The 10,709-nt window shown below is 45.1% G+C and overlaps 2 protein-coding genes and 1 long non-coding RNA gene across 10 annotated transcripts in view; 2 read left to right on the top strand and 1 right to left on the bottom strand.

The window, feature by feature from the left end:
* Positions 1 to 2,776: 2,776 nt before the first annotated feature.
* Positions 2,777 to 10,453, bottom strand: ankrd49 (ankyrin repeat domain 49). Of its 3 annotated transcripts, none has more exons than XM_042063516.1 (3): positions 10,374 to 10,453; positions 6,126 to 6,338; positions 2,777 to 3,292 (listed from the first exon to the last, which is right to left on the bottom strand). In XM_042063516.1, the coding sequence occupies exons 2-3, from the start codon at positions 6,333 to 6,335 to the stop codon at positions 2,834 to 2,836; spliced, it is 669 nt and encodes a 222-aa protein (XP_041919450.1). In that variant the 5' UTR covers positions 6,336 to 6,338; positions 10,374 to 10,453; the 3' UTR covers positions 2,777 to 2,833. The 3 variants fall into 3 exon arrangements, with proteins under 3 accessions (XP_041919450.1, XP_041919448.1, XP_041919449.1); XM_042063514.1 differs by having other exon boundaries at positions 6,126 to 6,335; positions 10,340 to 10,452; XM_042063515.1 differs by having other exon boundaries at positions 6,126 to 6,335; positions 10,373 to 10,452.
* On the top strand, positions 5,584 to 5,956 carry LOC121683742. Its single transcript, XR_006022891.1, has 3 exons — positions 5,584 to 5,613; positions 5,718 to 5,827; positions 5,870 to 5,956. It is a non-coding gene; the product is annotated as an uncharacterized LOC121683742 (long non-coding RNA).
* Positions 10,454 to 10,540: 87 nt separating the features above from the next.
* The window catches only part of mre11a (MRE11 homolog A, double strand break repair nuclease), a 66,792-nt gene continuing 66,623 nt past the window's right edge, over positions 10,541 to 10,709 (top strand). For 5 of the 6 annotated variants that reach the window (XR_006022885.1, XM_042063502.1, XM_042063503.1 and 2 more), the window contains exon 1: positions 10,541 to 10,667. The gene's annotated coding sequence lies outside the window, so the exon portion shown is untranslated. The remainder of the gene's footprint in view (positions 10,668 to 10,709) is intronic. The other variant, XM_042063501.1, reaches the window with a different exon arrangement.

Below are 10,709 nucleotides of genomic sequence, written 5' to 3'. Positions count from 1 at the left end.
ATGAGAGCTCGTGCCCAACATGGATTTTCGTGCATGGAGCTGGTTCCAAATGCTCCATGCGGCGCCATACTTGAAAATGGCGTATGCTAACATGTTGAAGCTAATCTGCACGCTCTTGACCCCCTGGATGTGGTGCACTGAACGAAGGAAGAGCCAGTGAAGGAGTATTCCACACGTGTGTGCACAAGATGCGGCTGTTAGATGAGGAGAAGCACCACGAGTACTTTCACCTGTCTGCTGCTAGATGAGGAGAAGCACCACGAGTACTTTCACCTGTCTGCTGGGAAGTTTGATAAGTTGGCCCATCGCATCGCTCCATTTATCATCCACCAGAACACACACAGCACACCTGTTGGTATAGCAGGGAGACTTGTTTCGAAAATGGAAGATAACGCACAGAACGGCCAGCCTGAGCGAACAATTATGTCCCCAACTCATCTAAAATATGGTGTCTGGAAATATGTTGGGTTCTACACCATATGGTAAAGTAACTGTTAAAGATAATGTTAACTCATTGAGTGCCAAAAACGTAATATTATGTTTTAAGCTTTTTTTTTTTAATTACGAAACTAGACACTCTAACACACCTTATATGTGATTTTGGGAACTCTGTGATGAATGGAAATGAAATATATGACGATCGAAAACGCACAATCTGGACATTTTATCTGGACATTTTATCATAACTCGGTTGCCGCTTTGGGTCGAATCAGTGACGCATGCACGTCAGCTGAAAACCAGGCCATTTTCGTGGGTCTATCACTAGGTGGCAGTCTCGCTGATCACTTCCCGGAAAGTTTACAGGCAACACTTCATATTTCATGAAAGACGTTATATCTCCATTTCTAGAAAAAAAACAGCGATTTTGATGAAAACTAGCCACTGTTTAGCTTGGGATTTCTCAGGAACAGAGGCGTGTAGAAATACACGGTTTGCACCCACTGAGAGCTTAAAGTCTCACCTTTTAAACGAGCCATTGTATGTGTTCATAGCTATAACACAGAATATGCTGTGGCTGTACAAAAATCATCAACAATGGTCTAGATTGCTGGCACTCTAGGACAAAGCTTCCGAAAACAGCTTGGCATTCAATGAGTTAAAGAATCTGTATCTGTGGACTGTGGCTTTACATCGGTCGAAGTTGACTCCATGTCGTGGTGTTTCACGTAACTCAGCCAGGCAAGCTGTGCAAGGACAGGCGCTCTGCTCCATCGTCGTTATGGTAACCAAACAAGTCTTCTTCTGTCTAGGTTTGTTTCTAGGTTTTAACTGTGTTTACTGCAGTTCCATTTCACACATGTGCAGTCGACAATTCCGGTGCAAAATGAACCTAAGGGTTAATAACATGTGTACCGAGCTCGTCCGTTCTCTGGGATATGTTTTCAAGCTAATCGAACGTGACCAGTTTTACCACAAACCACTAATAAGCGTTTAACGCTGGTCTTCGGGGCACACGTACAGTAAAAAGAAATCGCTAAAAGAACGTACAGTAAAAAGAAATCGCTAAAAGAAGGCTCAAAATAGCACCACACTTCCACGGTAGCATAATGAGGGGCCCTACATGTACTGTACAACCCATTGAGAACTTTGTAAATGTACAGAGTTTATTAAAAAGATAGTTTCGAAGCATTGAGAACTTTGTAAGTGTACAGACAGTGTATTAAAAAGATAGTTTAGAAACAGTACGGTTCACGTATACAAGCGGGTGCCATCATGTGACAGTTCAGCTAGCTCCAGTAGTGCAACGTGAGAGGGAACATATCATAGCCTTTAGACAGGAGACAGGTCCTTGTGTGTGTGTGTGTATGTTAGACAGGAGACAGGTCCTCTTGTGTGTGTGTGTATGTTAGACAGGAGACAGGTCCTTGTGTGTGTGTGTGTGTGTTATACTGGAAACAGGTCTGTGTGTGTTAGACAGGAGACAGGTCCTTGTGTGTGTGTGTTATACTGGAAACAGGTCCGTGTGTGTGTTAGACAGGAGACAGGTCTGTGTGTGTGTGTATGTGTGTTAGACAGGAGACAGGTCTGCGTGTGTGTGTTATACTGGAAACAGGTCCGTGTGTGTGTTAGACAGGAGACGAATCCTTGTGTGTGTGTGTGTGTGTTATACTGTAGACGGATCCTTGTGTGTGTGTTATACTGGAGACGGATCGTTGTGTGTGTGTGTGTTAGACAGGAGACAGGTCCTTTTGTGTGTGAGTGTGAGAGAGAGTTTGTGTGTGTGTGTGTGTGTTAGACAGATCCTTGTGTGTGTGTGTGTGTGTGACGGGTACTTGGGTGATTCATTTAAATAATGCCACAGGACACCGGGTGCATCAGCGGAAACTCAATTTAATATCCAATTACAGAGACACACACAGGAAGCAGGAGCCCACTCACACACACACATAATGGGGGAATACTGGTAGCAAATACACACACACAGAAGCATATGCACGTTTGTTTGTTGTATGTTGGTACATCAGTTCACACACACACACTAGCTAATGCACATCTGTCTGTCTACATTAGCACATGTGAGTGTGTTATGTTGTGTGTCTAATTGTGTCTTAGGGTGTGTGCATGTGTTATTGTGTGTGTGTGTGTATGTGTTATTTTGTGTGTGTGATCTGGAAGAGTGTGTGGTGTTTGCTGGTGTGTGTGTGATCTGGAAGAGTGTGTGGTATTTGCCGGTGTGTGTGTGTGTGTTATTGTGTGTATGTGTTAGAGTGTGTGTGATCTGGAAGAGTGTGTGGTGTTTGCTGGTGTGTGTGTGTTATTGTATGTGTGTGTTGTTGTGTGTGTGTGTGTGTGTGATCTGGAAGAGTGTGTTGTGTTTGCTGGTGGGTGTGTGTTATTGTGTGTGTGTGTTGTTGTGTGAGTGTGTGATCTGGAAGAGTGTGTGGTGTTTGCTGGTGCGGTGTGATATTTCTTCTGCCATGTCGCCGCTGCAGTTGCGCGTTTCTGACAGCAGGTGGCGTTGCATCAGCAGCAGCTCAAGGCTCCGCCCACTTCCTGGGGTTCCAGCGGCCAGGTGCAGAGGGGTCAGGCCGCCGCGTGATTGGCTGTTCACGGACACGCCACAGCGCAGCAGACAGGAGGCCACGCCCACATTGTCCCAGCGGCAGGCGCAGTGGAGCGGCGTCCAATCATCTGCTGTCCTTGCCTCGAGCTCCGCCCCCGCGTCAATCAGTGCACAGGCCACACCCACATGCCCACCATAGGCTGCCCGGTGAAGGGGCGTGTACCCATCTGAGTCACAGCAACCAATCAGGGAAGAGTCCGACGCCAGCATCCGCTGCACTGTAGCCAGCTGACGGGATGGAGGGAGAAGTTCAGTTACACACACACGCATACATATATACACTCCTACACACACACACACGCACGCACACATACACTCCTACACACACTCACTCCTACACACACACATATAGCCAGCTGACGGGATGGAGGGAGAATTTCAGTTACACACACACACACTCACACATATACACTCCTACACACACATATAAACACACACACACACACACATATAGCCAGCTGACGGGATGGAGGGAGAAGTTCAGTTACACACACACACACACACATATACATACACTCCTACACACACATATAAACACACACACACACATATAGCCAGCTGACGGGATGGAGGGAGAAGTTCAGTTAAACACACACACGCATACATATATACACTCCTACACACACACACTCCTACAGTCACATATAAACACACACTCACACATGTACATATACACACACACACATACACTCCTACACACACATATAGCCAGCTGACAGGATAGAGGGAGAAGTTCAGTTACACACACACAAACATATGCACTCCTACACACACACACTCACACATGTACATATACACACATACACTCCTACACACACATATAAACACACACACGTACATATACACACACATATACACTCCTACACACACATATAAACACACACTCACACATGTACATATACACACACTCACACATATATACATACAAACACACAAACATATACACTCCTACACACACATACATATATACACACACACATATATACATACACACACACACATATACATACACACACACACATATATACATACACACACACCCCTAAACATATAAACACACACACATATAAACACACAAAACACCCCCCATTAGACCGACACCAACTTAACTAACAAACACTGGTGTGTGCGTGTATTCTCGGTGGCCCACATTAGCGGTTCTGCAGGTGTGTGTGTGTAAGAGAGTGTGATATGTGTGTGTGTACCAGTGTTGCGCGGTCTGCCCGAAATTAAGCGGTCACCCGCGGTTATGAGTCATAAACAAAATATTTTAATGATATTCGGGTCATTTGCGGACGGGTCAGTTAAAATTAATTAAATATATATTTTCTACAAATAGGCCTACTTAGAAAATCACGAGAAGGCTAGCATCAATACAGTAAAGCATCAATACAGTAAAGTCAACAGTATAGAAGCTGAAGACGCGAGTTAAAATAATAAAGACACCCCTTAAGGGAAAGCGATATAGGCTATGGGAAATATTGGGAAAAGTTCTTAAAGAAGATGACAGTAGTACAAGTTATGGTCTATAGGCCTACTTCTTGCGAAGCCATTTAAAAGTAGCCTATGACAGCCAAAACGGGCAGCCTGCAGGAATAAATGTTATGGCACAGACTACATCCATATCTACCGGTATGTATAGGTTCGCGCATGCATAAAAGTTACCTTAGTTCGTTGTGTTTGTGACTTTAAACAGTGGATGTGCTTTAGTAAAGCTTTGTGCTTCATTCAGCATTATAAACCAGTTCTTAAGCTAACGTTTTGACCAGCAATGTATCTCTCTTGCCTACCTTGCCTCACCATTTCTGTTTTCGAAAGAAAGATGTATGTAAGATGTCCATGGCCTTCAAATCTTATCCTAGTGTTCTAATCCTTGGTGGTTGCGTGCGTGCTTGCGCTCTTATTCTCATTCTCTCTCCTGCGCAAATGTCCTGCATGCCTACTGCGTGTACTTCTATTGCATAAAGTTTCGCAAATAAATTAGTTTGATTTACAGAAATGGCCTACTGTCACACTGCATGCAGGCTATAACCAAAAGCACACCTTTTGTAAATAAGCGGGTTGGATCGCGGGTCGGGTATAATTTTGTCCTAATTAATATTCGCGGTCCGAGTTGCGGTCGGGTTGATTAAAATATCGGGAGACCGCGGGCCGCTTGTGACCAAACCTGCGCAACACTGGTGTGTACCCTGTTGTTCTCGGCGGCCCACAGCAGCAGTTCTGCAGGTGTGTGTGTGTGTGTATGTGTGAGTGTGTGTGCGTGTGTCTGCAGGTGAGTGTGTGCGTGTGGTGTGTGTGTGTGTGTATATGTGTGTGTGTAAGAGAGTGTGTGTGTGCGTGTGTGCGTACCCTATTGTTCTCGGCGGCCCACAGCAGCAGGTCTGCAGGTGTGTGTGTGTGTGTGTGTGTGTGTGTGTGTGCGTGCGTGCGTGCGTGCGTGCAAGAGTGTGTGCGTACCCTATTGTTCTCGGCGGCCCACAGCAGCAGGTCTGCAGGTGTGTGTGTGTAAGAGAGAGTGTGTGTGTTTGTGTAAGAGAGTGTGTGTGTGCGTGTGTGTGTAAGAGAGAGTGTGTTTGTGTAAGAGAGTGTGTGTGTGAAAGTGTGTGTGTGCGTACCCTGTTGTTCTCGGCGGCCCACAGCAGCAGGTCTGCAGGTGTGTGTGTGTGTGTGTGTAATAGAGTGTGTGAGTGTGTGTGTGTGCGTACCCTGTTGTTCTCGGCGGCCCACAGCAGCAGGTCTGCAGGTGTGTGTGTGTGTGTGTGCGTACCCTGTTGTTCTCGGCGGCCCACAGCAGCAGGTCTGCAGGTGTGTGTGTGTGTGTGTAAGAGAGTGTGTGTGTGTGTGCGTACCCTGTTGTTCTCGGCGGCCCACAGCAGCAGGTCTGCAGGTGTGTGTGTGTGTGTGTGTAAGAGAGTGTGTGTGCGTACCCTGTTGTTCTCGGCGGCCCACAGCAGCAGGTCTGCAGGTGTGTGTGTGTGTGTGTGTGTGTGTGTGCGTACCCTGTTGTTCTCGGCGGCCCACAGCAGCAGGTCTGCAGGTGTGTGTGTGTGTGTGTGTGTACCCTGTTGTTCTCGGCGGCCCACAGCAGCAGGTCTGCAGGTGTGTGTGTGTGCTGCAGTCGCGCCTCCTCCTGCTGGTACCACTCCTCCGAGCGCTCACTCTCCTCCGCATCCTCCTCCCCATCACTCCACGCGCTGCTCGTTGCCATGGGGATCAGTTGTCCGTGTGTCTGCAGCAGCTCTAGCTGGTTAAAGCCCTCTGGGCACTCCATCTACACACACACACACACACACACACACACACACATTTCATTTAATCCAATGGGTATGACACACACGGTCAGAATAGACACCTGGTCTGAAAATGCATCTCTTAGATAGATAGATAGATACTTTATTGATCCCCAAGGGGAAATAACTGTGTGTGAGTGTGTGTGAGTGTGTGTTTACATGGTAGTAGTGTAGTGGATAAGCAGCTGGGCTAGCGTGCAGTAGAGTGTGTGTGTGTGTTTACATGGTAGTAGTGTAGTGGATAAGCAGCTGGGCTAGCGTGCAGTAGAGTGTGTGTGTTTACATGGTAGTAGTGTAGTGGATAAGCAGCTGGGCTAGCGTGCAGTAGAGTGTGTGTGTGTGTTTACATGGTAGTAGTGTAGTGGAAAAGCAGCTGGGTTAGCGTGCAGTGGAGAGTGTGTGTGTGTGTGTTTACATGGTAGTAGTATAGTGGTAAAGCAGCATACAGTATTTAGGGTGTCATTACGGTCTGGCAGGCTTTAAATGTCTAGTTTACTATTCATGATGTTATTAACCCCCATTGGCCATAGATTAATTACGATCGTCATGCGTTTTTGTTGCATTTTTAGGCAACACCTGAAATAAAAATAGTCAAACCAAATGCATCTCTTTTTTCTGGTATCAAGAAATGCAAACGTTCACACTGGCTGTTAAAACGTACAACCCCAAAACAGAAAAAGTTGGGACGTGTAAAATGTGAATAAAAACAGATTGTAATAATCTGCAAATCTCTTAAACTCATATTTAGTTGCAAAAAGGACACAGACAACATATCAAATGTTGAAAATATATGTTCATTTTGAATTTGATACCAGCAACCTGTTTCAACAAAATGTGAATGCGGCCCATTGGATTCTACCTGCGGCCCACTCACATTCAAAAATGGACAAGAATGGACACCCATTCAAAAATGTGGGGGAGATTCACAAAGAGTGGACAGCATCAGAAGCGTCTGGGCTAAAGACAAAAAGGACTGGACTGCTGCCGAGTGGTCCAAAGTTATGTTCTCTGATGAAAGTAAATTTTGCATTTCCTTTGGAAATCAAGGTCCCAGAGTCTGGAGGAAGAGAGGAGAGGCACAGAATCCACGTTGCTTGAAGTCCAGTCTAAAGTTTCCACAGTCAGTGATGGTTTGGGGTGCCATGTCATCTGCTGGTGTTGGTCCATTGTGTTTTCTGAGGTCCAAGGTCAACGCAGCCGTCTACCAGGAAGTTTTAGAGCACTTCATGCTTCCTGCTGCTGACCAACTTTATGGAGATGCAGATTTCATTTTCCAACAGGACTTGGCACCTGCACACAGTGCCAAAGCTACCAGTACCTGGTTGAAGGACCATGGTATCCCTGTTCTTAATTGGCCAGCAAACTCGCCTGACTTTAACCCCATGGGGTATTGTGAAGAGGAAGATGTGATACGCCAGACCCAACAATGCAGAAGAGCTGAAGGCCACTATCAGAGCAACCTGGGCTCTCATAACACCTGAGCAGTGCCACAGACTGATCGACTCCATGCCATGCCGCATTGTAATTCAGGCAAAATGAGCCCCAACTAAATATTGAGTGCTGTATGCTCATACTTTTCATGTTCATATTTTTCAGTTGGCCAACATTTCTAAAAAAAACTTTTTTTGTATTGGTCTTAAGTAATATTTCTAATTTTCTGAGATACTGAATTTGGGATTTTCATTAGTTGTCAGTTATAATCATCAAAATGAAAATAATTAAACATTTGAAATATCAGTCTATGTGTAATGAATGAATATAACATACAAGTTTCACTTTTTGAATGGAATTACTGACATGATTGAACTTTTTGATGATATTCTAATTATATGACCAGCACCTGTATACATTTGGCCTCATTAACTCTTAAAGTCGTTGGACCTTCCCTTTCGGTCCTCTGTGACAGACGGTTCTGCAGATATGTCTTTTGCAAGGATCTTGTCAAGCAGTTTCCTTATAGTAAAGATGCTACGCCATTTTCTGTGATACAATATGGATGGTATTCTACCCTAAGGGAGATCTTTAGCAAGATCAAGGATGGGGCGATAGGCTCTTATTTCAGCTGCTCTCAGTAGTGTGTTCCATGACTTTATGTTCATACAGTAGGTGCCACAAGGTTTATCATCTGAACAATGTATTAAACACTCCCCCTGAATACCACTACTTCCTTCTGCCATGCTTCTCTATTCTGGGATGTACAACAATTTAAAAGCAACAGAGATACATCAGGAATGATGTGCTAAAATGAGGCCTTTTCCTACTCAGCAACAGTGTGTGTGACTGTGTGTGTGCGAGAGAGGGAGAGACAGAGGGAATATATGAAGTGTGTGTGTGTGTGAGTGAGAGAGTGTGTAAGAGAGAGAGTGTGAGAGAGTGTGTGTGTATGTGAGGGAGAGAACATGTTTGTGTATGTGAAGTATGTGTGTGTGAGGAAGAGAAAGAGAGTGAGAGTGCAGTGGCTTGAGCTGTGGCTTGACTGTGCATCATCAGTATTCTGCCACTCTCATCAGTATTCTTAGCCTGACGAGCCAGACCCACATTAAAATGTAGGGTCTGGGCACTCACCGTTCGCAGTGCTCAGTCCGAGGGGCGGGATAATCAGTTGTCTTTCAAATTCCCTCTGCACGCAATAGGACAGCGGCAGCTCTATGAGTCCCATGCGTTTCCCACCAGCGGAGCTAGTTGGCTAGTTCAAACGTTTGCCAACTTAATAAAAGCTTAACTCGTGTCACACTGTTCGCCAACAACAACATCCATCTTATTTATATTCAAGTAGCAGGGAATTCAAGCCAAACCGTTGCAACTCTGCCATCAATCATTATGTTAATCCCACCTAACGACTATATACACAATGTCATTGGCCTGATTGAGTTTCGATTTCTGGAGCTCACAAGCCAACGGAGAGTTGCTAGACTAGCCCTGTGCTGCCACTAGGGGCGCGTCTAGATTTCTAGGCTACAGTATTCTAGCTTACCAACTGAAACTGCTCTCTCACACGTAGGCTACATCTCTGTATATTATTTAAGTAAGTATATATACTCTTTTGATCCCGTGAGGGAAATTTGGTCTCTGCATTTATCCCAATCCGTAAATTAGTGAAACACACTCAGCACACAGTGAAGTGAAGCACACACTAATCCCGGCGCAGTGAGCTGCCTGCAACAACAGCGGTGCTCGGGGAGCAGTGAGGGGTTAGGTGCCTTGCTCAAGGGCACTTCAGCCGTGCCTACTGGTCGGGGTTCGAACCCTCCGGTTACAAGTCCGAAGCGCTAACCAGTAGGCCACGGCTGCCCCTATATATATATATTCAACACCAGCGTTGAATATATATATATACCTACACTTCTTTACCTTTTCCCGTGTTAGTAATCGTTATTTTCACAGGATTATAAACTGAGACAAATCTACACACATTGGAACATTCTTCATTGAAACCAGAAACCACCTCTTACGATGCTTAATTAAGTCTGTATGCTCATATTTACTACCTATTTCGACCGCCGTCTCGCTATCCGGCAAATTATTCTGTTATTCTTGCTGTATATATATTGTACGAAAACGTAGTTTACTATCAAAGTGAAATGGTTGCTGGCATAAGTCAGCGGCGTTAGTTTTAGCACATAGCAAGTACGTATTGTTTACATGTGTTGAATGGAAGTCAGTGGGAGCCGTAAATCGGTAAATAGCGGTGACCACAGAATTTTTTGCCGGATAGCGTAACGGCGGTCCTCTTTCGTGGTCGCTAACGTGTTCGAGGACACGATCACTACGATACAGTATGTTTTCATCTTTACTCTAATTACAACGATGTATTAGTTTTGGGCCAGCTGTTCATCTGAAGTAGGCCTAATGTTAAAGCTATTCAGTCGTGGGGGTGCATTCGGCACCGTGCACAACGTGTTTCAAATGTGTCGGTGTTTCACCAAGCCTTGCTTTACCAATCTCTAGCTCCGGCTGAATGAATAAATTACGTTTATATCCACACACCTGAACGCGTTGTCTTCCTTCAACTACTCACATTCCGTGTTGGTCCCGAAAGATAACCCGTTCATCCACCTACCACCGTCCCCTGTTTCCACAACTTCAAGCTGTCTTCGCGTCATAGAATATTTTGGTGTGTGTGCTTTGGGTGTTGTAGTTCTTATGGATGTCTAAGACTTGTTTCTGTTGGATTAAAAAACTACATATGCCAGAACGCTCTGGCGGATAGTCAACTTCCGCAGGAGGGAGATTTCAGATTTGCACATTCACATGAACCTCATGAGGAAATAGAAACGAAGTTGAACTTAAAGTTCGAGACGTGACATTTAAAGGTAATTTATACATGTATGGAGAGTGACACGAGTGGTGGTTTT

The sequence above is a fragment of the Alosa sapidissima genome, chromosome 15 (genome assembly GCF_018492685.1).
Source record: "Alosa sapidissima isolate fAloSap1 chromosome 15, fAloSap1.pri, whole genome shotgun sequence".
NCBI classification, from domain to species: domain Eukaryota; kingdom Metazoa; phylum Chordata; class Actinopteri; order Clupeiformes; family Clupeidae; genus Alosa; species Alosa sapidissima.
The sequence above is the reverse complement of the archived record's forward strand: the minus strand, read 5'-3'. Positions and strand labels throughout refer to the sequence as shown.

Excerpts from the sequence above, each read along its gene's own strand:
- ankrd49 (XM_042063516.1), bottom strand. The coding sequence starts at position 6,335 with ATGGAGTGCCCAGAGGGCTTTAACCAGCTAGAGCTGCTGCAGACACAC. Across the intron at positions 3,293-6,125 it reads GGGCCGCCGAGAACAACAGG|CTGGCTACAGTGCAGCGGAT; the intron begins GTACACACACAC and ends CCATCCCGTCAG.